Here is a 27,932-nt window from a genome sequence, read left to right on the forward strand (position 1 = left end):
GGGAATGAATTAGGAAAACAAAACTAGATTGAAATAACCTCAACTTGAGATTTTAGAAATAATGTAATAAGAGACTAGGAAACATTTGGGTAATTAAGGAAATATGACTTTTCACTTTTTCTCCAAGTAAAAGCTGAAAAATGAAAGATGTACGAGTGAATTCAACCATTTTACGTTGAAATGTGGTCTGTTAACCAAGGCCTGGCTTTTGCATTGTATAAGTACATGAAAAATATGACATTTGAAATATGTTGCGTATTTTCTCATTTATTTGCATGTAACATTTCTTATTTGTAAAATTCTGTAAATATACATTTATTCAAAAATGCAGGATAAATAGCCATTTAAATGGAATAATTTTACACAACAGTGTTACCTTGTTAATTCATAGTAAAACGAGCAGACATAAACATTTTATCTCTATTCTGGTGGATTAGATGTCTTAAAAGAGTTTGCTGTTACAGATACTAACAAATTAAGCAATTTAGCCATAACATTCACTGAATTTTGAATAAACCATCACTTACTAACAAAAGCAAAGATTTTTATCAATCAAGTTGACAAAATATAGCAAAAATTTAATATATGATTACTTTTGGTATGATTTTCCCAAAGCGAACATAAAATGAAGTATTTTTTGATAAATAGTCATTTTGGGGCAAAATGGATATATTGTACAATGTTTTTTGTATCTTTGGGGCGTTCCAATACACCCCAACCAGTTAAGTGTAGCAATACACCACTATATATCTTTGGGGCGTACCAGTACGCCCCAACCAGTTAAGTGTAGAAATATACCTCTATGATAAATTGTATATATCTTTGGGGCGTACCAGTACGCCCCAACCAGTTAAGTGTAGCAATACACCACTATGATTAATTACATATATCTTTGGGGCGTACCAGTACGCCCCAACCAGTTAAGTGTAGAAATATACCTCTATGATAAATTGTATATATCTTTGGGGCGTACCAGTACGCCCCAACCAGTTAAGTGTAGCAATAGACCACTATGATAAATTGTATATATCTTTGGGGCGTACCAGTACGCCCCAACCAGTTAAGTGTAGCAATACACCACTATGATTAATTACATATATCTTTGGGGCGTACCAGTACGCCCCAACCAGTTAAGTGTAGAAATATACCTCTATGATAAATTGTATATATCTTTGGGGCGTACCAGTACGCCCCAACCAGTTAAGTGTAGCGATAGACCACTATGATAAATTGTATATATCTTTGGGGCGTACCAGTACGCCCCAACCAGTTAAGTGTAGAAATATACCTCTATGATAAATTGTATATATCTTTGGGGCGTACCAGTACGCCCCAACCAGTTAAGTGTAGAAATATACCTCTATGATAAATTGTATATATCTTTGGGGAGTACCAGTACGCCCCAACCAGTTAAGTGTAGCAATAGACCACTATGATAAATTGTATATATCTTTGGGGCGTACCAGTACGCCCCAACCAGTTAAGTGTAGAAATGCACCACTATGATAAATTGTATTTATCTTTGGGGCGTACCAGTACGCCCCAACCAGTTAAGTGTAGAAATATACCTCTATGATAAATTGTATATATCTTTGGGGCGTACCAGTACGCCCCGCCCCAACCAGTTAAGTGTAGCAATAGACCACTATGATACATTGTATATATCTTTGGGGCGTACCAGTACGCCCCAACCAGTTAAGTGTAGCAATACACCACTATGATTAATTATATATATCTTTGGGGCGTACCAGTACGCCCCAACCAGTTAAATGTTGAAATATACCACTATGATAAATTGTATATATCTTTGGGGCGTACCAGTACGCCCCAACCAGTTTAGAGTAGAAATACACCCCTATGATAAATTGTATATATCTTTGGGGCGTACCAGTATGCCCCAACCAGTTAAGTGTAGCAATACACCAAGAAAATTGTGTGTGTTTCTCAAAACTACATATCTTCTTTTACACAAGTTGTTGCAAGAAAATAAGAGTACACACTGCACAATCAATAGTATGTGTAAAACATAAGGTTTCCTAGTTATTCAGCTCAAATTCTTTATCTATAGCTGCATATCTTTCTTTCAAGTCACAGACTTCCCTCTTTGGAAGGCGATTTTTATGGGTTAAATTAAAGTCCCAGAACATTAAGGAATGGAAAGAAACTGACGGTGTGTATGGCTGCTTATTTCTTCCTTGGCCACAGTCTAGCAGTTTCCAGTCTCCAGTCCAGGATCCCTTCATCCAATGTAAAATAACCTCATCCTTTTAAATTTTAGTGACTTCTCCAAAGTATGGTCGTGTGCTTGAATCAATGAGGTTTACGGCTGCTATATTCCCAACTTTAATATAGTCAGATACTTCAATAACTTCTTTAGCAAAGTTATAACATTTATATATATCACCACTCTGAAGATCTTCAACTCTAAAAGCAAGGAGCAGAAGGGCAGAAGGGCAGAAGGACAGAAGATAGCGGTTCTTATTCTCCCTGTAACAATTATCCATTTGCAAAAACAGATCCTTCCCAAGAGTATCCTTGTGCTTCACTAGTGTCCACAAATTGCATGTAATGGTCATGTTTGAATCATGTTGGATATGCTTCAGATCAGTCATAACATATACCTGTATGCAAACTTGTCACATGGACCTTTAGTGTGAATTAGGACACCTGAAAAGAAAGAGAAGAATGAATATATACTACTTCATTGACATGTATGATAAAGAGGTTGTTATTACTTGTTTTCTGCTATTAAATAAAGTTTGATAATTAACCTACTATGTGCTTTAACAAAAAAAACACAGTCACATAATATTTGATGGATACTAAGGCCATTATCTTTATCAGAACAACAAATAAAGAACAGAATTGATTTGACCTCAACCAAAACAATAGGAACACTAGACTTCTTGTAACCTTAGGTGTCCATCCTTATACTACTTATGAAGATAATCAAACTTCCCCTCTTGAGACATTGTGTTGTAAAACAAGGCATCGTACAAACAAACACCCTGTATAAACACCCACACACATGCTGCTCACGCACATACATACTGTACTATACACCAACATGACATCACAATTTCATACTGTAGGATTACAATTTCTCGGAAACCAGAAAACGTGATGTTTACACTTATAATGACATAAACACTTTCCGGTCACTGCATAATACCATGGAGGTAAAACAGACCTCCATGATAATACTGACCTGTTATGTGGATGTGGATGTTTTACATCCTTATCACTCTGGACAAAATGTGGCAGATCAGTCTTTGATTGGTCCATTCCATCGACTATAAGGGTATTCAGTTCCAAAGAAACCTGGCACGCCTTAGTGCGGGCAAGATGTTACTGCTCTCCTTTTGACCTAGTAAAAATAGAACATATTATGATACAAAATAAACTCTTAACTGATACAGGGTTTACGATATCAGATAAGAAATATTGATTTGAGTTTTGATCCAATATCATTTGAGAAATAATGTAAATGATATATGGGTCAATCCATGCCAAATCAACAGATTTTTGGGTCGATTCCACGTCGACCCTCTTAGAATCGCCTGGAACTGATATGGTGTCTTGCCATATGTCTCAAAGGATGAAATTGGGCAAAAAAAAAATTTGAAAACTTTTTCGTTGCTAGGTTACGACCCCGCCTACTGTAGCAACCAACTTAAAGTGGCGAAAATGAGAGTTACATCAGCCCTACAGAAACATGCTTGCGAGGGCAAACAGTGGTAACATTGTATCTTCATTCAAGGAGACCACGTAAAACAACATTAGAACTATTGAAATGTTATTTATTAAAAGGGTTCTGTCTAGTACTCTTTGACTCCCTCTCACCCCCCCCAACACCCTCCCCATAGTGCACTATGCAGATTTGTATGCATATATGTTACTGAATTTTAATACTGCAAAGAGACTGCATAAACATGCATTCAAGGTATACTGAATTATTTGGTAAGGTAATCTTCTGCTTCAAATTGTCTGTATGCATGTAACTCACCCCCTTCCAACCAAAACCTCTACCCAACCCTATATCAGATTAGAATATGAATGTGAACCAGTGCATACATACAGTGTGCACTATATATGTGTGTATCATATGTGTATATATGTGTGATCATTCCATTCAATACTGTGCATATTTCAGTATCATTTTAAATATTTGCAATTTAGTGTATGCTTTTGCTAATTCAATAATTAAGAGACTTTCAATAATTTCAAAGGAATGTTTAACCAGTACATAAATGTGCAGTGTGTACTGTACATGTTTTTGGACAGTGTTTGTTTAATAGTAATTGGTGTAGAATAACACTGTACTGAACATGTACACACATATATAGTGCAAAGTGCATATTTCAATGTCTTTTTAAATATTTGCAATGTAGTGTATAATTCTTTTGCTAATTCAATAAATTAAAAGACTTTCAATAATTTAAAAGGAATGTTTAACCAGTAAATACATGTACAGTGTGTATACTGTTCATTATCTTGGACAGTGTGTATTTAATAGTAATTGGTGTAAAATAACACTGTACTGAACATGTACACACATATATAGTGCACACTGTGGACCATACCAATAATTCAGTATACCTTGAATGCATGTTTATGTAGTCTCTTTGCAGTAAAAGTCAGTCACATACTGTATGCATGTATTCAAATATGCATAGTGCACTATGGGGAGGGTGTGTGGGGGGGGGTTGGAGTCAAAGAGTATTAGACAGAACCCTTTTAATACATTTCAATAGTTCTTAATGTTGTTAGCATGATCTCCTTGAATGAAGATATAATGTTACCACTGTTTGCCCTCGCAAGCATGTTTCTGTAGGGCTGATATAACTCTCATATATGCCACTTTAAGCTGCTCTCCAGAGCATTAATAACTTATATAAAATATGATTTAGCACATTCTTTGCATCATAACTATACATATCTTACTAGTTTGTATTGAAAACCAAAAATAAAACTTTTAATTGTGACCAAATTTGACCTTGAAATGCCCAAAATAGCTGTTCACAGACATCGTTCGACATCTATGACCCTGGAAATGCAGTTTATTTGTAGTCCTTATGCTAGTGGACCACCCTCTTAATTGTTAAGCACCTGTATGCTAATGCTAAGAAGTTGTTGTCATTTGAATTACTCAAATCAGCTTGTGCAAGCATTTTCATACATATGAACGAGGTGATTTTCGCAATTTTCGAGTCAGAAATTTGAGTAGATAACACAAAATACACAACTTTTTTACTTGAGTTTCTAAAAATAGTGTCAATACGCTCCTGAAAAATGGTATTTAAAAAAAAATTGAAATATACCCACAGGCCCAAAATGGACCCCCCAATTAGGGCCAGAAGTGAGATTTCTTAAGTTTGAGGGCGCTGTTCATAAAACGTACCACCCACTTGACTTTTTTTTGCACTTTCGCCGTACAACTACTACTGGGCAAGGATCCTATGGAAATTAAAACTCAAACATGCCTTTGCTTGTGAATATAGAGCACACTCAGAGTAGGGCTAGAAAAGGCCCCTATCTCATTTTCTGCCATTTTAATTACTTGTTACGAAAACTTGAGACCGATCCAATGACCTTTCTCTGAACTTTATGGTTTATCATCTTAGTTAGGGCTACTATATCCAATTTGTAGTTCAAGCAAGTTTTTGAAAGAGATAAGTGTTAACTAGGAGCATCACTGACACACCCACACATATAGAGGACTTGAAGGAATAGATAGTCTTTCTATTGCTTTTGACTTCTGCAAGGATTCAAAAAGGAAAGCAGACATCAACTTTTAATTCTAAATTAGTAAAATATTTTGACTCACTTAAGATGATTAAGATGAACTTCTTGCAATTGTCGGCATTCTTCATTTTCCTTTCCACTCCTTGTTCTTTCCGCTACCTCTTTCAAGTACCACTCACAGTAAACTCAGTCGTCTAGAAAAATATAATGTTGAAATACTTTAATTAAGCATTTAAAGTATAAGTTTTACTTCACACAATGGTGTAAAATTGAACTGCTTAACCTAATCAAGAAAAAGTTATGTAGTGATTAGTGATAGAGTTTTATTGTGTCAATTTGAACCATGTTGTTTTCATGAATACCCATAGAATAATGCAATGAGCATGTTGAAATTTTTTACTAATAATAACTGAAGTTAAGCATTCTTTTAGGTACTTTAGAGAATTCCTTTAAAGGAGTATAGGGTGTTGAGAGTAGCTAATTGAGAAAAGAACAAGTAAAGCTGTACAACATCTTCTCATGTTATTTATTAGACCAATTGATAGGGATGTTTGGAAATAAGACCCTAATCATTTTCCCAGACAGTTGAGGTAAATGTCCTCAAAGGTGGAAATTAAAACAATTAAAGAAGTTTGACCAAAGGTAAGCACATTTCAATTTCTGGCATATTTGGGGGAACTTTCTGAAAATGTCACTATCTAAGGGAGTTGTTCATTGACATTTCAGCAGAAAGCACTTTTACTCCTGATTTGAGTGGAGGTTGCAATCAAACTTATGTCACATGTTCTTTAGAACTTCTTTAAATCAAAATTTGTGACAATAATTCTAATGTTTTTAAGGAATGATAATGCAGCTTTAGTGGTACACTAGCTGTGAGGTGTATTCTCTCCAGTATGTACAGTACAGTCTTTGTGCTTGCTGAAGCTGAAGCTAACAATAGAGACACATGAATTTTTCTGAAGAGATGTTTAATGGACTGCACATGTAGTTAACTAAACAGATTAAATGTCACTGGATTGTATGAAGTTAAAGCCTCCATAGTCAGCAAAGAAAAAAGGATGCAATGCCTGTGGTTTTGACACCCCGGGCTATAACCCGCCAATTGTGATTGATCAGCAGACCATGTACAGTACTTGAAAGTTATCATTTGTAATGTACACAGCTATTGTTTGTGTGATAATTCTGGCAAAACAGTCTTACAACAGCACTTTCGACCTCACAAGTTTCAGTATACTTTATCAATGTCTTTATGCTAGTTAATCAATTTAAAGCTACTAGCTATGAGGAATTTGAAATTTTATTCCCCTTTTCCCATGCAATGTATGCAACAATAACTGTCATAAATCCATGCACATTCACAAGATAAAATAATTAGGAATCTTGAACTCTTCTAAAGATTTCCATAAAGTATTCCTTGGAAATGATGCTTTGTTCACCAATGCCAATTTCTATCATTTCCTTCTTCATGCGTGCATGGAGAGAAGTCTTTGTGTATGACACTGGAAGGTGCACTTCTGTTTTGTGGGGCATGTAATCTCCAATATGTTCAAATAAACACCTCATCCAAGCTAGTGCAAATGGAGTTTTTGTTCTCATCTTTTTCTTGCCTTTATTGCCATGAATTGCATTTTTCTTGCCAACTTGAAATTATTTCAGACAATCTTTGAATAACTTGCTACTAATACCAAAGAACATACAAAATGCTTTCTCACATACAATCTTCCCACAAATTACATAAATAGAACAAGATTTGTCTCAGGTGTGACATGATCTTTCCTGATGAATCCAAATCTTGTCCAGAGTGAATTGCTTTAGCTCAGTTTCCCTCACTTCACTAACCTCTAGAAAAGACTGTTCTAGGTCATCGTAAGAAAGCGATTTGATACAGCTACCATCACAGCAATCAGATTGGAACATAGGCAGAGGATCAAATGCTTGACTGCGTCTCCTTCGTTTTATCTCACTCCTGGTGAAAAAAAAAGGTTTTGATCACATGAAGAAATTGATGCAGAAAATTCTCTGGCAATACCAAAGCTACTGCTACTACTTCCATTTGAACTTACGTCAAGGTACAACCACAGCGAATCATTTGTTGTATCTGGAGAAATAGTACTGATGTTGTGACTCACAGTGACTGCCCCATTCAAACGACAGTGAAAGTTTTGTTTTAGTATGATTATTTAAAGTTGGTTCCTCTTCCAAATTTTCCATTTCATTATCCATGCTCACGTTCCTTTTAAGTGTATTAGGTAGGGATGTATTTCCCTTGCTTTTGTGTGGAGATGAGAAAAGAGTTGGCTCAATGTCCAATTTGTCAGGATCATCCTCTTTACATTCTGACAGAAAACTGGTAATTTGTTAAAATTTGTAAGGTTTCCTTCACACATTTTGTTTCCCATGTAAGTGGAGCACAATGACAAATGAGCACAACTAAATCTTCATTTACTCAGCTGCACACCACAATAATATGAGCCATGAATGTGAAACAGTATCCAAAGGCATGCATTGAAAGAGTAAGTCCTCAGAGCATGACCACTGCTTAACAGTTTTACTCCCTTTCTGTGGTTAGCCCTGCTTTTGAAGACTGTATATATTCACTGTTGGTTGCTGCAGTATAGACTCCCTTACACTGTGATATGAACTGGCTAGGTGTCATATGATCCTTTATTGACACACTGTTTGACCACAACCAAAGGGACAAAGTTTTCAGGTTTTATTTCCACAATGGAGTTGCAATCAGGCAAGACAATATTGTTGTGATTGATTGCTTCTGAGGTTAGTATATACTTTATGCAGACTGTGTAGCCCTGTTATGAAATCTTGCACATCTGTGAGGTACTGTATGTGGATGTATGGAGGGAGAGGACTTCTCAAATGTCAGTATCAATGCTGCAATGTTGAAAAGTGAATTTTTAGTTGACAATATTTTGTCGAAATGGTAGTGTTCCACCAAACTTCAGTACAACTTGTAAAAAAGGACAAAACTCATTAACTTCAATAAAATAGCCTGACCTTCAATAATTTTCCTAGCCATTGGGACACAGTCCCTAGTTCCCACAATCACACATAGTGAGAGCAACAAATGTGAGTAAAAATCTGCACACTGGACCATGCAGGGACATATATATGCCAAAACTGTTATTTATGTTTTGTTATTTTTTTCTTGGGGGGAGGGGCATGTTTGTAACTGGAAAAGCCTGAAATAAATTATAGCAATATGCACCATGTACAGTATGCAATAATGAAGTATATGAGCCTATTTGCTGCTATAAAGATTAAATTTGAAAATTAGCACTTACCTAAGTTCTTAAATCTGTTCTTGGACTTGTGCTTTTATACAAGATCCAGATCAGATCCTCTGATTTTATCAGACGATCATCTCTCCACGGGGTAAACTGATGCATTGATCCAGTCGCATTTGCACTCGAGCCGTACTATGGATCTGATCCTTGCCCGGGCCGGTAAAAAATTCGGATTGGAAATGTGTCATTCGCAGCCGGAAATCGCGTACTAGTAGTACATTTGGTCCAAAACTTTCGTTTTCAATGTTCATAGCCTAGGCTAGAGTGACAATGCTACGTAAGATGCATAGGTCAGTTATGATTATTATGTTGTATTGTATCGACGATGGTCAGGAATTCAGGATGCAAGCTTTTTACGAAAAACACCCGATTTCGAAGAAGAGTTGACGATAAAAATCGTGTCAGTATGGACGCTAGCAACAAGTGTAGAATTTAAAACGATAGGCTCAATATTCGGAGTTGCCCTGGGACAGGGAGTACAACGTATGTGTCATAACACACGCTGTTTTTGTGCGATTACACTTACAGTATCTACTGTACTACCAGGGAGTTGTAATGGGTTGCGGCACAGCTGATCTGTCAATCACTTAAAACTAGTACGGGGTGGCCAAAGGTCATTTACGGTTAGCATAATAATAATCAGGGTTACCAGCGACAAGTAACAAAAAAACGTTAGATTTGCCAAAATAAAACCCCAGAAAACGCTAGATAATCAGTTTCACTCACTTGTTATGTGTTGTTTTCAATAATTCGTTGACTGTTCGTTGCACTGATTCATATCATAGGCAGTCTAGTGATTATTTTAACAAGTTAAAACGGTTAATAACAATCAGGAAATAATACAAGAAAATTAACTGTGGATTTTACAAAAATACTGATTCAGTCCTAATGAAAAACCCAAGTATGAAAAACCCATTAATATTAAAGCAGTTCACGCGGTATTATAGTGTAAAAGCCACGGAAGCCTATAAATATATTTTATTGGGTTGCCAAGTGGTAATTTGGTCTCAAAGTTTCAGAAAACAAAGTAATTATTTTGTGAATTACCGATTTGGTGCGATTTTTGATAAAACGTATGCTGGAATCCTAGAAAGGTGAAAAAATACGCTAGATCTATTGTGTGAAAAGGCTAACGCTGGTAACCTTTATAATAGTACTGTAGTAGACTTGTTTAGTTGTACTGTGTAAAAATATGCACTATGCGGAGTTCTCATCAGTATTACTTGTCAAACACACATGCATGCCTATAGTCTTATTTGTGTTAGGTTAGCCTTTCTGTAGAAGTATTCATTTGTGGTTTACATGGATACATTTGGAAAATGTCGCTTTCACTTGTTTGTAAACAGTAGCACGGTGGGGTATGGGGGCAGGGGCATGGAGATCTGCCCCACATCGATGCTAACCCCAGCTCCCAACGACTTTGCTGATCCTATATAAACAACGGTCGACCTGACCACCTCCCCCCCCCCACCCAAAAAAATAGCTGCATGCTTGTAAGATAAATTATGGTATATTTTTTTTCAGCCAGCTTGTGATCATAACATTAAAATCACTTGCTATAAAGAATATCATTATATCCCCACCCCCCCCCCCGCCTCACCCATACACAAACACATACACATTTCTGTTGCGACAAGTCCATTACAATATAGTCCTAGCCTACGGCGCTCAACCCTCCGATTTTCTACAGCCATAGCTATTTTCACTTAATTAATCGCACTAACATTGACAATACATTTAAAGCCTCCTAATGTGGCAAAATACATCAAACTTTCATGATAATTTTGGAAAACAGTAAAATGCTTGTGTCTAATTGATAGGGTTATTTTAATTTGTTTGGAGTATAATTATACAAATTTACCAATTTACTCTGTGCATTGTGATCAACTCCTAGCTGAATCATGTTACTATATAAAGGAAAATACCTAGTCTCCAACAAAAGAGGGAAAAAACATATTTTAGCAACAAGATGGAATAGAGGGCGTACTTTTTTGCGACGTGGAAAACACACATATCTCTGGATCTAAAGGTGTTACAAAATCCTCCTTTACATATGTCATTGTCATTAACACAATTAAAAAGATGGGTAAAATTCAAGGTCATATGTATCAATTTGAGAAAAATATCATGTATACATTTTACAACCAAAATTGTTTATTCGCCGACTCTAGGCATATACTCTCATTTAGGATTTGTTCACATTCAGCACTTCTTATTGATTAATATTTTCGGAAATAAGATTGGAAACTGATATGCAGAAGTTATACACAAAATCTATCACATTTAGGGTTGAGGATCTCGCCACCACCTATAGTTAGTGATGTATTGAATTCGTATAGATTATGCCCGCACGTCATTGGGATTTAAATTTTGTAATTTTTGTGAAATAATATGTGATACGGAAAAACAGATGTACTTCGGGTTCTTCATCCATCATTACTGTCCTCTTTCATGTAGTACAGGGGGGGGGGGCACATCACTTACTTATGGAGGCACAATGTGTATTGTTAAATGCCGTCCTGGGGGAGGGGTGATAGGGGAGAGTTCTCCCTTCCACTTTGTGAATTTTGGATCAATTTTAAGGGTCCTCAGATGCAATCTGGTGCTATATTTAGCAACTTGAAGTAATTTTCGGGCTTGCATCTGTCCAATATTGATGTTTTTAATTTAGGCAAATAAAGATTTTTGTCTGAGTATTTTTTTTAACACTACAACCGCATCTGAAGGGGAATGGCACCTGGGGCACGATTTTTTCAGGCCCCAGCCCCCCCCCCCCCCCCTTCGGCGACGCCACTGATGGGTACGTCAATGGTACTTAATGGTAACGGGTTTCTTACTATCATAGGAGGCACCCCATACTATAGCCCATCTATCAAAACGGGAAAAAGACATTACGATTAACATATATACATAGACAACATATGTACTGCACGCAGCCGCGTACACTACACATATACATATTGGTTAACATGCATGTGTGCCCACGCTTTATTGTGCCCACGCTTAGACATTGTGCCCACGCTTGAGAAAGTATGACTGAAATATAGTAGTCTTCACAGAAACTGTTTGAAAATTAAGCGATTTAGAAGGCATTTAAACCCAATACAAACGAGTAGACCCTTTAGGAACTGCACTATTTAAGAAGCCTATATATTACAAACTTTCTTGAATCCTCTTTCCGACCCCCCCCCCCCCGCCTCTTTATTTTTCAAAGGTGTTGCATACGGGGAAGTTTTGGTCTCCAGTTAGGTTCAAACCTTGTTATATGCAACTACAATAGGTTATTTCGAAGGCTTAAAGTTATGATGTATTGGCCCCATATATGCTACATATTAAAATATGGTCACCTTTGGGTAAAATTCTTAAACCGTTTGATTACCATCTAGGAGGAATTTTACCTCACTGGGAAATTCAGTCATCTATAGGTGCCTATGACATACCGATCTTGAGAGACATTTACATATTGGTATACGTTGTCGTATGTATCCGTGTCGGTTTCTTGAAAAATATACGAACTCAGAAGTTCAATGGTAATGCAGGACACTGCGAGTTTCGCCCGTGTATTATTCGACGTGCCGTGTGTATACGTACACTCAGGAACGTCGCTAGAGGGGTGGGGGTGTCTCACACCCCACCCCCAATGTTTGTAAAACTGATGATAGTTGGAAAATTTGAGTGCGACAGTCCGAATTTCTGACTGTCTCACTCTAATTTTTCCGACTGTCGCACTCTAATTTCATATATTCTTGTAATTTGTGAGTGACCTACAATTTTCGGTCAAAATTGACCTTTAATCAGTCATATTTACCACGTTTTCCTTGTCACATTTAGAAATTGTATCTCGCGATCTTTATACTCCACCATACAAAACTTCGTGTGATTTTGAATACTGTAAAAAAAAATGCCTTATAAAACTACTGTACAACGTATACGATAAAAACGCTCAATGCTTATCTACGGAAGCTTTAAAGTGCCATCAACATGAGAAAAACTTTGCCCCATAGGGTGAAATTTTTCAGTAAATTGTTTAGATAACAAGATAAAATCTTATAAAAAATAAGAAAAAAAATGTTGGATTGCTTAGTTGCTTTAACTGAGCAATTGAACAATTTTCTACAAAATGATTAATTGACAACTTATCATATCTCGTGAATTGGACATTTTGCTGCAAAATGTTCAGTTGTTCACTTCATTCCATCTGAGCAATGAAAAATTTTCTGCAAAATGTTTAATTGACAACATATCTTATCTCGTCAATTGAACATTTTTTGGCAAAATGTTCAATTGTTCACTTTATTCCAATGGAGCAATTGAAAAATTTCTGCAAAATGTTGAATTGATAACTTATTGTATCAGTCGTCAACTCAACATTTTTCTGCAAAATGTTTAAGTGTTCATTTCATTCCAAATGCTCAGTTGGAATGATGTGAACAATTGAAATTGTTTTCATGCAAGTGATAAATAGCCCCCCCCCCCCCCCCAAGAAAATAATATTAAGCGCGCTAGGAAAAAGCACTGTATTTTGTCGAATATAATTTGTTGAAAAAAGGTTTTCCCCTTTGTTACATTAACATAGCTTTTGTAGTTAGTAGTCTATGTAGCCTATCAAGCAGATAACTCAACTCAGGTGCTTACCCGCTTAACCAGAGTGATTAATAAGTTTGTGAAGTGAGGGCCAGTGCTACAAATGTACCGCAAAAAAATTCGGAACAAAATTGCAGTCGCGAAAGATGGGATGTCTGACTAACACTGACCGTATCGTTCACGAGTAGTGCGGGTTGGGGGGGGGGGGGGGGGGTTCAAGTCAGCAGTCGGAATTTTCTGGCTCCAAAACCCATCCAGTTGGAATTTCAGCCACTGCATTCCCCCCCCCCCCCCCCCCCAACTTCAGGCCTTAGCTACGTCCCTGCGTACACTCACTTTAAAATTGCAAGGGACAACCTAAATACTATACAACCCTGTTGAATACTAAAAATATCCTAGTGGGAATGTGTGATTGTGAGTAATGATGTAAAATTTGTTGTACACATAGGTTAACGTTTCATTTATCTGTTCTTCAGGAATCACACAATAACAGAAATTCAATGATATTTAACGGTAACGGGTCTAAGACTATAGTCAACTATCCCCATTCCCTCTTTTGTGGTATGTTATTTACATTTTCTATTGTGTACTTTGCAAAGAGGGCAATTATGTAGGTGAACAGGCTCCCGGTTCCGCTTACGTTTTAGTAATCACAACTAGTATATTTCGTGATAATTTGATCAGATTCCCCGTTTCCGAACATTTCAATCTTCATAGACATTCTCTCAAAAACTAAAAATGTATTTTAATTGCCTCGAACTTCAAATTCGCTACTGAACGTAAACGTAAAGAAATCGATTGGATCTTTCGTATTAAGTCACCGGCCTCGACAAAGACTTGGGACCCCTTAAGTGCCTTAACAACTATCAGTTCTACAAACATGTTATCCGTTCTTTGCTCATTCATCCGCTTCCTGTATAGTCATGGTTTATTTGGTTTTTAATTCCATCAATGCAACTTACACTTATCTAGCGTCAAACTTTCATTGTGTTAGTATATTTTGTACTTTTCATTCGACTGCCAAGTATTGCCAACGAAGGCCCCAAGGGGACCGAAATTCTAATATATTTTCTAAAACTTTACTCCTTATTTGTCAATTATGAGTCATCTTATTTCTCTGGTTTTCTATAATAATAATAATAATAATATATATATATATATATATATATATATATATATATATATATATTATTTTAATCCGACGGACAATTACGACGGAATCGGATTAAAATAATCCGACGCGGATTAAAATAATCCGAATTTCTAAAACTTCTGCTCAATTCAGCAGAAATCAGTAAGTCGCTTTGCCTTTACAACTTTGCCGACATCTTCTCTATAAAATAGTTTCAATTCCTGCTACTCCTTGTCACTTTCGGTGATCATGCACTGAAGAAGAGCTAGTTTTGCTCGAAAGCTCTGCAAAAACCAAACATTGGCTGTTTTACTTCCAATCACTTACCTATATATATATATATATATATATATATATATATATATATATATATATATATATGTATATAGAAATATATATTTATGTATACATATATATATATATCTGCAGCCTTATTTTCAATGAAATGCATCATATATTTTTTTAATGCAGCTTCTTTGTTATTCCCATCCATCCATACCTATACATGTACATGCATTGCATACATACATACACTCACGCATGCACACATGCATACACCATGGAGGGAAAACTGTTTTTACCTCCAATTTACCTGTTTTTTTTTTACCTGTTTTTGACCTCCATGCATACACATACTGGTAGGTATATAAATGATCCTATTCCCCAAACACACTGTTTTCATTATTTACAACTATAGTTCTAATTAAAGGCTAAGGCCATGGCATGTCGTCAACTTAAAAAACGTTAACCTTCATTTCCTGTGTGAGAGAACGCAACGTGATAGGAATGATTACGTAATATAATCTTTCATCGGCCCTCTCGATGTTGACCGCAAACGTGGAGATGTTCAACCAGACTTTGTTGTCTTTTTTCTACCACAAACATCCGCACTATTATTTGATATCGTAAATTTTCACTGTGGTAGTTGCATACACATACGTATACGTTTGTTAGACCAGGGAGTTGTTCAGACCACCAACGTATTTATACCCTGACAAGGTTAGACTGCTCATGGACGGATGCACCAAACGCAAAATCGTAGAGCCGAAGTTGCGAAAAAGTTCGAAACGCCTAAATAATAATTTTATAAAATGACGAGACCAAGAAATTGGTGTGTGGCAGAGGAAGACTTATGATTTTTCTTTTTTTCGGACTTGTCCGGACTCTACTTTTGGAACCAAAGAGCCCTTGTCACCAATTACATGAAGATTCGAAATATACCGCTGATCCCAAACAGCATTAAGGTGAGGAAAATTTTTGGACTTATTTCCGTATAATGAAATATATTTTGTGTTAAGAATAACCAAATGGAGTTTTTGTTTCTTGCATGTATATGGGTATGCTTTTAAAATAAATTGAAAGTGCATAGCCAATCGCCCCAAATCATAGCACGCTAAAATTGCTAGGCGTTTTCAAAAAGTACTTTCCTGGAAGCATTCACTCTCCATTTGTTCTCAAATATTCTAAATGAACACCCAAAGCCATTCTTACCAAGGAAGTGATACTTCCCATGTTCGTACACTACTTGCAAGTACAACTTTCTCAGACAAATTATTCCATAACCCTCTGAGAATAAAAAGGAGTTTTGACAAATATATGGTACTTATAACTTCTGGTGTTTAAGGCATTGATCTCTGGTAATTCTGCTTGGCAAACCTGAAAAGGTCAGTGAAGGATAAAATGTCTAAACCATACCATTCTTGAAAACCCGAATCAAGTCACCGCGTAATTAACCGACCTATAACCTCCATTGTGGTGGGTTAACTGTCAGAATGCACATTATCAGTGTTTTTTATCTTCATACAGCACTGACATCAACAGTGAATACTATTGTTCTCTGACTCGAGTCAAAGGACGCTTGAACCGCAGTGTGCTAATGTAACTGCCAAGAGTAACTTATTTGTGATTGCAGGTGTCCAACCGCAGTGTAGACAAGCATTTAACGTTATACATTGAATTCGAACTTCATGATCTGTCGTCATATTTTGTGTATTACTATTTTTAAGTTGTTCATGCAAACACATAATGGACACCCTATACATTGCTCTAGACTGACTTTGACGAAAAACCGTCCGTGTCATGTAGTGTGGCTTGTCACAACCCAAACTGATTAGAAAAGATATTTCAATCAATTCTGACTTGATTGTGAGTGAAAAAATGCTACTTGAAGCAAGTGCAATAACAAGCAAAGCTGACAGCCATTTAACAAGTCAACGAGTGACACTCCTGACGGTTTCCACTACTACAATCTGTTTCTGTGATATTTTCCGACGAACAAGAAAACGGCGACCACAGTCGCGTAGTAACATACAAGTGCTACCTCCTTAAGCTTATATCAACGAGGTAAATGAATCTGGAGGATTCATGTCAATTGGGTGCGCGCGTACCATGTATGGAGGGTCATGTGATGTGTTCCAGGGTGGTACTATACTGATATTTCTCTGCAGCAGTTCGAGAACAGTGTTAGTGACTTCGTGAAAGATTGGTCGGTTCGGACATGGGAACTAACGGCATAAGAAGCTACTGGTACTTCAATCCTACGAAATAGTGCTAATATGCTAACGTTCAACCTTATTCTCTTGAATGAAGGCAGGTCTCTACATAATAGATCTTACTTATTAATACAGCTGTAGGGGCAAGCTTTGTCTCATATGGCCTAACGTTATTACAACACGCTATAAGTGAATGAAATGTGGGGAAATGTTTAGTTCAGTGCAACCACGGAATTCTTCATGGAACAGAGCCTAATGCTGCTCGACGGGAGTATAGCTATCACGTTAGGCTACAGGCACGGTTATTGCTAGGTAACGGGTGTCGTCTGCTGCTCTAAGCACGCAAACACATTTACGTACTAGTTGGGTGAAATCATCATGCGTAATAGGGAGAGTAGTATATTAGTACCACCCTGGAACACATCACATGACCCCCCATACATGGTACGCGCGTACTCGCGTATTTACTGTGTGATAGTTTCTCCAGATTCATTTACCTCGTTGGATTATATTATGTACGTACGTGAATTTGACATAAAACTTGAGGGTCAAAGGTGAACAAGTGAAGTACACTACATGATGTGAGTTAGTATTAAACGTTAGGCCTACTTCAAGTTGATTCAATGACTAGGATATACCGGCATTTTAAATTTATTATTCCTCTCGACAATTTACGGTACAATTAAAGGCAGGAGCCCAGGAAGTTATTGACCAAGCGATTTTGCCAATTTTTTGACAAGTTCGGTTCGTTGTAATACGCCTCAAATAGAACTTAGAAGAAAAGGGGCCTCTACGGGCTCTAACTTAGGCCCTAGGTAGCGTGCACACTATTTCTATACTGAAGTCTGTGTAGGCTAGGTCACAACATCAAAGGTGAGTCCTAATTCGATTGATGCTTCACGTTCCTTAACCTTCAGCTTTCATTTAAAAAAAACGTGTCTTTGTTGTTTGCACCTACAAATCTGTTAAAATTTCGTAGAAAATAACATTGTCACGTCCAACTCCAACTCCAACCTAGCAAGAGCTAGGCCCTAAGCCTATTTAATCAGTGAAGCCAGGATAGTGTTAACATATCAAAATTGTTAAAACGTGAAGTGCTCCTAAATCCTAATTTCGTTCCTGTTGTCGGCTACTCCAAAATCCTAAAAGTTTATTGCAACTATATAATTAGTTTTGAATCAATATAAAATAGTAACAAGGAATATTATTGCTTCAGAGACTGACATGCACCAGTGCAGTAAAATGTTTACAGTCTTCAATTTCATGGGGGTGAAAGCCTCATGTGTACCCCTTCTCCCCTCTGGGTCAGACATTGGGCCAAGATTGGGGTTGAGATATTGGAGTCCAAGGACACTAGCATATTATCATATTCAGGTTTACTAACTGCTCTTTTCCACTTTAAAACAGACCTTCAACATCAGGAAGTAAAGAGAAAAGAAAGGCTCAGCACAAGTTACCTGTGCTTCACAAAAAGAGGAAGAGTAATAAGGATCAGCCAGTTGTCAGCCCTTTAGAATTCATCAAGAAGGAAGTTAATGCAGCATTCTTAGGTGAGAACCCTTAGAAGCTGTCAGGTACGGTAGCAGTACAATATACTGCCTCAGGAATTGGAATTGTGGTTTTAGAACAGGGGCCCCTACTAGCCAGATTGAGCATGCCAGACAATCTAATCTGGCCCACCAAAAAACAAAGGGAAAAAAAACCCAACCCTTTTGGTTCACCAATTTACTGGACAAAAAAAAAATTGAAGAGAATTTGAATAAGCGTTAATTTTCAACACGAAAAAACATTGATAAAAGTTTGTCCTAGATGCTAAAACAATCATCTTCCATTTTCAGCAATCTATTTTTGGCCTTTTGTTAGTCAAAATTTCCTCCTGTGGCTACCATGGTGGGCCCGCATACTGTATGAGTAATATTCAGCAACCCACAACTAAAAGGACAGTAGGCAGCTGTTAAATTCATTTTACATCAGTTTCTGTGCAGTGTCCTTCATACTGAGCCATCTGTATGCCTCCTACTGCATGCCCATTAAGAACTGCCTCAACTGTTGACTTTTCACCAGAAATTTACAACATCAATAGAAGTATCAGTTTTTATTTGAGTGTTATCGGGGAGGGGTCAGAACCCCATTAATAATGTGTTCATTAATTGAACATTGCTTTTCAACATACTTTAACAATCATTATAGTCACTGTGTACATTTGGTTTGGATAGTATTTTTAGCTTTACAAAGTTTACGGAAAACATTTTGCATACCAACATGTATGGCATTTCCCTGTCAGTTGATGTTAGCTTTGCAGAAATTTACTTACCATCGTTTTTACTTCTCCACAGGTGTTGCAAATATTGACATAGAAAATCTAGAAGTTGGTCGGAAGTTGAGAGAAGTGAATGTGTAATTTCTCACCAAACTAAAAGAGGCTATGTTAGAATTTAACAACCACAATATCAACCACTGACTGTTATAGCAACAACTTTGGAAAACTTGGAGAATTTTTCAGAACCCACGGTGAGTAATCAGCACTTGATTATAAAGTGATTTTTATAATGGAGTGCTTCATAATTGTTTATCAAAAACCATGCAGCAGTGACTGCTTGTGTGTGCATATGTGAGAGAGAGATGCCTTAGCTCAAATTTTGAAAACTTTGATAATTCAACAAGTGCAATATGCATGAAGTTCATACTTGGTAGAAAGCTACCCCTTAGCAAATTCTCAGCTGCAATTGTTATTTAATTGCCAGTGGTCAACAGTTATAAACCCCATAAATGACCTTACTGAAGTAAAGGTTAAGTGAAATTAGTATGCTTATCCCTCAATCGAGTGCTTACCACTTGCTGTTACTTAGTACGTAAAAAATTGTTTGAGGTCCACACCACCTAAAAATCTGAAACTTTGTTAACAGGTTATCTCACCATGTACAGCTTACATATAGTTCACACTTTGAACAATTACAAGAATGTATTCGGTATCTACCACCTTAGTAAATTCTTCACTGTTATTGCTTTGGGAGGGGCCAAAGGTCATATGAGATAACCAATGGTCTAAACCTGAAAACTCTGTGAATGAGCTAAGTCAAAGAATAAAGCTACATAGAATGTCAAATTTGTTCCTCTGATTGAATACTTGCCATCTATAATGTTAACTTTTTTGAGGTCAAATGTCATTTGAGGTACATTTTAGTGAAATTCTGAAAACATATCTCACTAAGTACAGCTTGCATGAAGTTAATGCTCAGTATGAAGACACTCTTAGTAAATACTCAGCTGATAGTGTGTTGGGAGAAGTCAAGGTCATTTGAGGTCACTAGTGGTCAACAACTGACAACTTTTCTAGCTGAAGAAGTGAAGTTTTGGTAAATTTCAAATTTGATAGGAATTAAGCATTTGTCTTCTTTTTTTTTGGCTGTTTCGGTCAACGTCACTCAAGGTCAGTTAATTTCAGTCTGAAAAACTTCTTGAACATGGTACCTCACCATGCACATGGCAATATTAGCCCAAGACAAGAAGAACAACATGAACAGATCTTTTACTTGACATGTGGATTCCTACATACATCATAATATTAAAAACCTTTGAAAACATGATAACTCAGGGTTGTCCACACCATATCTTTGAGTACACATTTAGTTCTCCTTTGCTAATAGTTGCAAGAGATTTTTTTTCCATTTCACTGTGGATCCCATGTACTCAGTAGAACTCTCCCCTCCAATGCCCTACAATAACAATAGGCAAAGGAATCACTAAGCCCTGTGGCTTTCTGTTTGCATGTCAATTACACCTGATCTTTGAGGACAAAAGTCTGACATTACGCTACTTTGACTTAAGTTACTGATATATTCATTTTCACATTTTGTAACAAATTTTTCTTTCAGGCAAATGGATACCATTATGAAGTTATTGGTGGCATCCACAATCTGACAGCCTGTAAGGAGCTGAGAGAGAGAAATCCATACAAGAATGTAAAGATACAAAACTTTGGTTAGCAAACAAGCACATCAAAATAGGGGAAACCAGGCATCAGATGAGCATTGAGGTAAAGGTGACTACTATGAATTTTGTTTTTATAGAAGAATTTTTGCCGAGCAGTTATTCATCTCATTCCTCCATATTGTATATTCAGGTTGCAATGACCTATGCATTAAGACATTGAAAGTGTGTATGGAAAGTCCTTGTCTACACATAACACATAACTTTGTGTTGTGCACACAGAATCGCTCTCTTACAGTATGTGAATTTTCAAATAATTGTTATCTAATCACTCTCATAGGAAGGATTAGGTACAATATTGTAGTTCCTTTGCAAGTTGGACCATTAACAGTATTACGCAACAGTTGCCATGGTAGTGGTTAGTTTTCCCAATAGGGGTCATTCATTGTGGGGTATTGCATGGTCACCGGAAGTGTTTGACTGAGGGAGGGGTAAAAGTTGTCTGTGTGGGGTGTCCAATTTTATGTCAAACAGTCCTCTTCAATGACTGGGTTGATTTTCTTAAAACTTGGTATGAAGGTGTTTTAGGGTTAAAGTCTATGTCTAGCAGACCCCTCCCCCCCAGAAACATAGGTCAAATGTCACATCAAATTAAATTCAATGTTTTAATTCAATATTACTCCAAGGGGACACATTACATTCAAATGGAATCTTCACTTGTATAATGGGAACAACATGTAGGCTACTAATACAGGCAGAAATGTGACCTCTGTCATAGTATTACTCAGATTGTAGAGGACAGCAGAGTGATAGCACTGCAATCATATGACAGTATAGTTCTGCTAACTTATCATATCAAAAAACATTTGCAGTCTTTGTTCATTTGTTTTTTTACTATCAATGCAACAGATAAAAAATAAATAAAATGGTTAGACTGTCAGTGTAGAATAAAGTTTTATTTCTCTCTTTTTTTCTGAAGATGACACAGAAATGCTCACACTGAGTCTGTTTGGTCTGGCCATTGCGTTCAAGAGGAAAACCATTGCAAGGAAACTGATGGGATGATGGCACAGAACTTAATGTGACTATTGTTGCTAGGGATGATCCTAGATCACAGAGGATGAAAAAAAAGTTTATAGCACCGATTAAAAGAAGCGTATTGATTTTGGTGAAGGTCAAAGGTCATTTGGGGACAACAGGGATGTTAATTGTCTTGTAGGGTATATGTGTTCAGGAAGTGGCAATACTGAAACAGCCACATGGTCTTCTACTCTGCAAATCCTAAAATGCTTGTTTTAAGTGTGTGTGAAATAAAAAGGGGGGGGAGGGGGGGTAAGGTTACAGTGACTTTCTCTTATTATTGTATTTTTTTGGTGAAAAATTATTAGTAGGGGTATCAGTATGCCCATTAGAGCAATCTGAGAGTCTGAATAGTACATCCTTCAGAACTGCATTGTAAGCCACTTATTGTTGTTATTAATGATGTAATTTCTTATTGCTAACTGACACTCCGAGCAGTAGGGGGTGTATCGGTACGGACTTCAGAACTGCATTCTTAGCCACCTAATGGTGTTATTATGTTATTTCAGAACTAATGGTGTAACTTCTTGGTGCTAAATGACACTCCAACCATTAGCGGGGCGTTTTGGTACACCTCTTAGAACTGTATTGCAAGCCACTAAATTTTGTAACTTCTTGTTGCTAAATGACACTCCAACCAGTAGTGGGGCGTATTGGTACGCCCCTCAGAACTGTATTGCAAGCCACTAAATGTTGTTACTTCTTGGTGCTAAATGACACTCCAACCAGTAGCGGGGCGTATTGGTACGCCCCTTAGAACTGTATTGCAAGCCACTAAATTTTGTTACTTCTTGGTGCTAAATGACACTCCAACCAGTAGCGGGGCGTATTGGTACGCCCCTTAGAACTGTATTGCAAGCCACTAAATTTTGTTACTTCTTGGTGCTAAATGACACTCCAACCAGTAGCGGGGCGTATTGGTACGCCCCTTAATGGTGTTAGTTCTTGGTGCTAAATGACACTCCAACCAGTAGCAGGGCGTATTGGTACGCCCCTTAGAACTGTATTGCAAGCCACTAAATTTTGTAACTTCTTGTTGCTAAATGACACTCCAACCAGTAGTGGGGCGTATTGGTACGCCCCTCAGAACTGTATTGCAAGCCACTAAATGTTGTTACTTCTTGGTGCTAAATGACACTCCAACCAGTAGCGGGGCGTATTGGTACGCCCCTTAGAACTGTATTGCAAGCCACTAAATTTTGTTACTTCTTGGTGCTAAATGACACTCCAACCAGTAGCGGGGCGTATTGGTACGCCCCTTAGAACTGTATTGCAAGCCACTAAATTTTGTTACTTCTTGGTGCTAAATGACACTCCAACCAGTAGCGGGGCGTATTGGTACGCCCCTTAATGGTGTTAGTTCTTGGTGCTAAATGACACTCCAACCAGTAGCGGGGCGTATTGGTACGCCCCTTAGAACTGTATTGCAAGCCACTAAATGTTGTTACTTCTTGGTGCTAAATGACACTCCAACCAGTAGCGGGGCGTATTGGTACGCCCCTTAATGGTGTTAGTTCTTGGTGCTAAATGACACTCCAACCAGTAGCGGGGCGTATTGGTACGCCCCTCAGAACTGTATTGCAAGCCACTAAATGTTGTTACTTCTTGGTGCTAAATGACACTCCAACCAGTAGCGGGGCGTATTGGTATGCCCCTTAATGGTGTTAGTTCTTGGTGCTAAATGACACTCCAACCTGTAGCGGGGCGTATTGGTACGCCCCTTAGAACTGTATTGCAAGCCACTAAATTTTGTAACTTCTTGTTGCTAAATGACACTCCAACCAGTAGCGGGGCGTATTGGTACGCCCCTCAGAACTGTATTGCAAGCCACTAAATGTTGTTACTTCTTGGTGCTAAATGACACTCCAACCAGTAGCGGGGCGTATTGGTACGCCCCTCAGAAATGTATTGTAAGCCATTAATGGTGTTTCTTCTTGGTGCTAAATGACACTCCCTTGCAGTTGTGGGGTGTATTTGTTTCACTGATTCACTTTTGTACAGGGACAAGAGGTATTTTTCTTCCTTTATTCATGTAAGAAATTAACCTACTAAATTTCAGTTTATGGTCATGTAGATAAAATATAACATGAAATACATAAGTTGGTACAAACAAAGAATAATTTTCTGATTGTGTTATTTTTTGTCTCAAATTTATGTATCTGCAGTATGATTACAATGCATTTGCCTTTTTAACTCACATTTTGAAGGTTTAAAGACAATGACAGTCATAGCGTAGATTTTTCCCTTATATATACCATATTTTTATACCCGAGAGCAAACGTCATTAAAAGCAATATAATTTCTGGTAAATTTATCAATGTTGAACAAAAAGTTTTTTTTTTCTTGGATAAAAGTCAGGTTTAAATAGTTCCTAGAAACCCTAAATGTTTCCTAGCCTCTTTAATGTTGTTTTATACTTCAAACAGACCATTTTTCATTGTTGTTAATTAATTCAATGTACATTCTATATCCGAAAACCAGATGTCGAAAAGTAAAGAATATGGAGGACAGAAGAATTGAATTATTCTTCATAAAAGTGGTTTGCTTTCTTCCATAATTGCAGGTAATAAGGCCTTCTGGATGAACCACACACTCAACAGCAACTTTATGATTGGTGTTCCCAAGAATGTCACCCGTAAAGATACCACCACACTCCTTGGCGATGTGAACATCAAGCCCCTGGATACTTGTGAGGCTAACTGGTACGGTTTCGAATGGCACAAGGAATGGTTCCCTGAAACAAACCGTCCCGTCTGCTTGGGAACCGTCAACGGTCTCCGTCGTGTCCTCACCAGTGAACGTGTCCAGACTAAGATCATGCCATAATCCGCCTAAACTTATCTGAACACTTTTTTTATTTTTTACGAAAATGGCAGGAACGTGTTTACCTTTTCATTGCGATCCATGTTTTTTTTCACTCGATGTCCAAACTTGATTGCTTGATGCCAACTTAGCTTTTTCTGAGAAAATTTGGAAGGCTGACCTTCTTGTCATTTAACTCTGCAGTTAATTCAGCTGTTGCTGGGTTTTTTTTCTCTCTATTTTTGCCAAACTAGTATTATTCGATTTGCAGTAATTTTGTGTCTTTTGAAAAACAGGTGCAAAGATGTACCTAATTTTTTTTTCCCCCCTAACATGGTTATTTGTCATTTTTTTAGGACTGTTTTTTTTCTCTTTTTTTTGTATAATTGAGTTTATAATGTATAAATGTATGTGAACAATCTATAAAGAATAAAAATCTATGCAACTTTAAACTGTCTCATTGTGTAGTCCATCAGTTTTGTTGTCTCTGTTCTTATATTTTATTTTTTAACAAGGAGTAAGTTCCAACAGATTTTGCTGCCTTGTAAGAATATTAGACCGTTTTGAATTAATCGGTAGCTGTACTGTTTGACTTGTGAATCGATTGGTTTTGAAAACTGGTCAAAGTAAAAATAGTGAGGAGAGAGTCAACCAGCTAGAGAGAATGTTCTCATTTCAATATTTAGGGGAACTCCTTTTTTTAAGGTTGCAGACTTGAAGAATTCTACTGCTGCTGCTGTGAGAGCATTTTTTCAGAAGAAAAAATGTTTAATTACCAAAATACGATCCTGCAATATATTTTGGAAGAGATTGGCTTTTGAAGAATGTTGGCAAATTAGTTTGAGAAGTTGGTAATACTTTTCATGAATCCAAGCTGTGACAGTTTTCGTGTGCACGAAGGAACAGATTCCCGTTCCCAGCATGCAGTTTGGGTAAAATGGTTTAGGATGTTTCAGCTTCAGCCAGGGAAGAATTAGACCACTGCTACATGTCAGTATTCCTCTTAAATAACAAATACAAAAAACATCCAACCTAATTTATAGTCTAACTTTGCATAGGAAAGCACCATTTGACATCTAAACATTTCTATTTTCTGGAGAGGACCTCCACACCCCATACATGGTATTTGGCTACAAAGTTCCCAACCTCTCCTTGTTTCACCTCTGGCCCCTTTCATAAAGGTCCATTCCCCTACCTAAAACTGTTGGGGGAAATTGAGGATAGACCTCCTCACCCCACCCCCCCCCCCCACTCCGCCTTTGAAATCCTGTGCATATTACTTTGTGAGTGGGAATCAAATGATCTTGAAGATATCAAATAAAACAAAACTGTTTTAGGATACTAGGGTTGTGAGGTATTACAGCTCCCACCCCAAATCAAATCGGGCTCCTACGCCCATGTGTACCACCCCATCCCTTCATCTCTGTGAGATATTTTCAACTGTGGTGTGGCGGAGAACTTTTAAAACAGACACGAAAGAGCTAGTACAAACGATAATATTCAAATAGGGGTCAAAGATCACTTATGTATTTAAAGATGTTTTAAATGAGTTTTAACGGAATGGTCGTTATTAAACTGACCTTTTAGTGGGTAACTTCCATGCATATTGGTATCATATTAAGGGGGGGGGGGCGGGGGCGAGGGGTGGTTTAACGGTTATGCCCTGTACTGAAACTAAAGAGAGCAAAAACGTGTGAAAGGATATCAGAGTTTATCAGAGGATATCAGCGTGTTTACCTTCCAAAAAACAAGGATGCATTATCGAGGGACCATTTATCCTGTTTATGCAGACTACCGATGAGAGTTTTGTAGACACAATCTGATATATATGATCCTGAATGTAATCAGTTACGAGGAACGGTCAAGTTTGACTTTTTATGTAGAATCCGGACTCTCCTCTTCCCCTCACTTTCCCCTCCCCCTCCTTGTCCAGCAGTGTAGCCTGTGTAGGAGGTTGCGCCCCTGACATCAGTAATGGAAAGAACATAAAAAAGTAATTACAGTAATAAAAGTATCAAGAATTGACCAAATGGTGCACTGAAGCAGCAAAGCTAGAATATTTTCTTAATAAAACCTAGTAACAATAATTAATCTTTAATTGTTTTGATGTCACTACGAATGTTTAAAACAATGAGAATGTGTGATTTCACAACAAGCAATAATCAGGGACATATTTAAGGAAGTGGGGGAGGGGGGGGGGGGGTAAGTGGTCCCTTTTTAAATTGTGTTGGCATTAAAAATAAATTATAATAATAATAATAAACATGTATATCGCGCTTTACATAACGAATATCTCAAAGCGCTTTACAAAGAATGTAGAGAAAAAACACTACTAATTAAAGTACTTAGCAAGGAGGACGGTTTTGAGATGAGACTTGAAAGTTTGAAAATTATCAAGAGCACGAAGAGACTGTGGTAGGGTATTCCACAGAAGTGGCGCGCAAATATGGAACGCCCTATCGCTGTAGAATTTGGTATTTCCATATGTTGATGGAGACTATATGTATTTGAGCGTAGGGTGCGCCCACTACTGTGTATGGTCAGTAATTCTGCCAGATAAGCCTGTGCCATGTCAAGACTTTGAATATAAGACTTAGAATTTTATATTCAATCCCCTGCTGAATTGGAAGCCAGTGTAATTCTTGAAAGACAGGGGTAATGTGATCTCTTCTTTTGGTTTTAGTTACAAGGCGAGCAGCGGAGTTTTGCAGAAGTTGATTCCCCCACCCCCCCCCCCCCATATGATGCAAAGGAAGGTCGAAAAAGCAAACAGTTGCAATCATCCAATCGAGAGGTGACGAGGCATGCATTACTTTTAAATGGTAGAATTTTTATCGAGGATATTTGAATTTTGGCAATTTTGGA

General features: G+C 37.4%; 1 protein-coding gene and 2 long non-coding RNA genes across 6 annotated transcripts in view; 2 read left to right on the plus strand and 1 right to left on the minus strand.

Moving 5' to 3' along the window:
• Positions 1-25,519, plus strand: part of LOC139963773 (major yolk protein-like) — a 40,294-nt gene extending 14,775 nt beyond the window's left edge. For both annotated transcript variants that reach the window (XM_071964893.1, XM_071964894.1), the window contains one exon: positions 24,829-25,519. In XM_071964893.1, the coding sequence (XP_071820994.1) occupies positions 24,829-25,091 (263 nt within the window). In that variant the 3' untranslated portion in view covers positions 25,092-25,519. The remainder of the gene's footprint in view (positions 1-24,828) is intronic.
• On the minus strand, positions 1,404-10,504 carry LOC139963902 (uncharacterized). The gene is made up of 5 exons (XR_011791791.1): positions 9,045-10,504; positions 7,585-7,711; positions 5,828-5,939; positions 3,209-3,367; positions 1,404-2,667 (listed from the first exon to the last, which is right to left on the minus strand). It is a non-coding gene; the product is annotated as an uncharacterized lncRNA (long non-coding RNA).
• LOC139963774 (uncharacterized) lies at positions 15,265-24,385 on the plus strand. 3 transcript variants are annotated; one of them, XR_011791755.1, is made up of 5 exons: positions 15,265-16,007; positions 18,663-18,805; positions 19,592-19,766; positions 21,131-21,291; positions 22,165-24,385. It is a non-coding gene; the product is annotated as an uncharacterized lncRNA (long non-coding RNA). The 3 variants fall into 3 exon arrangements; XR_011791754.1 differs by lacking the exon at positions 15,265-16,007 and adding an exon at positions 17,843-18,128 and having other exon boundaries at positions 21,131-21,297; XR_011791753.1 differs by lacking the exon at positions 15,265-16,007 and adding an exon at positions 17,843-18,128.
• Positions 25,520-27,932: the final 2,413 nt, after the last annotated feature.

This window comes from Apostichopus japonicus, chromosome 22 (genome assembly GCF_037975245.1).
Source record: "Apostichopus japonicus isolate 1M-3 chromosome 22, ASM3797524v1, whole genome shotgun sequence".
Taxonomy (NCBI): Eukaryota; Metazoa; Echinodermata; class Holothuroidea; order Aspidochirotida; family Stichopodidae; genus Apostichopus; species Apostichopus japonicus.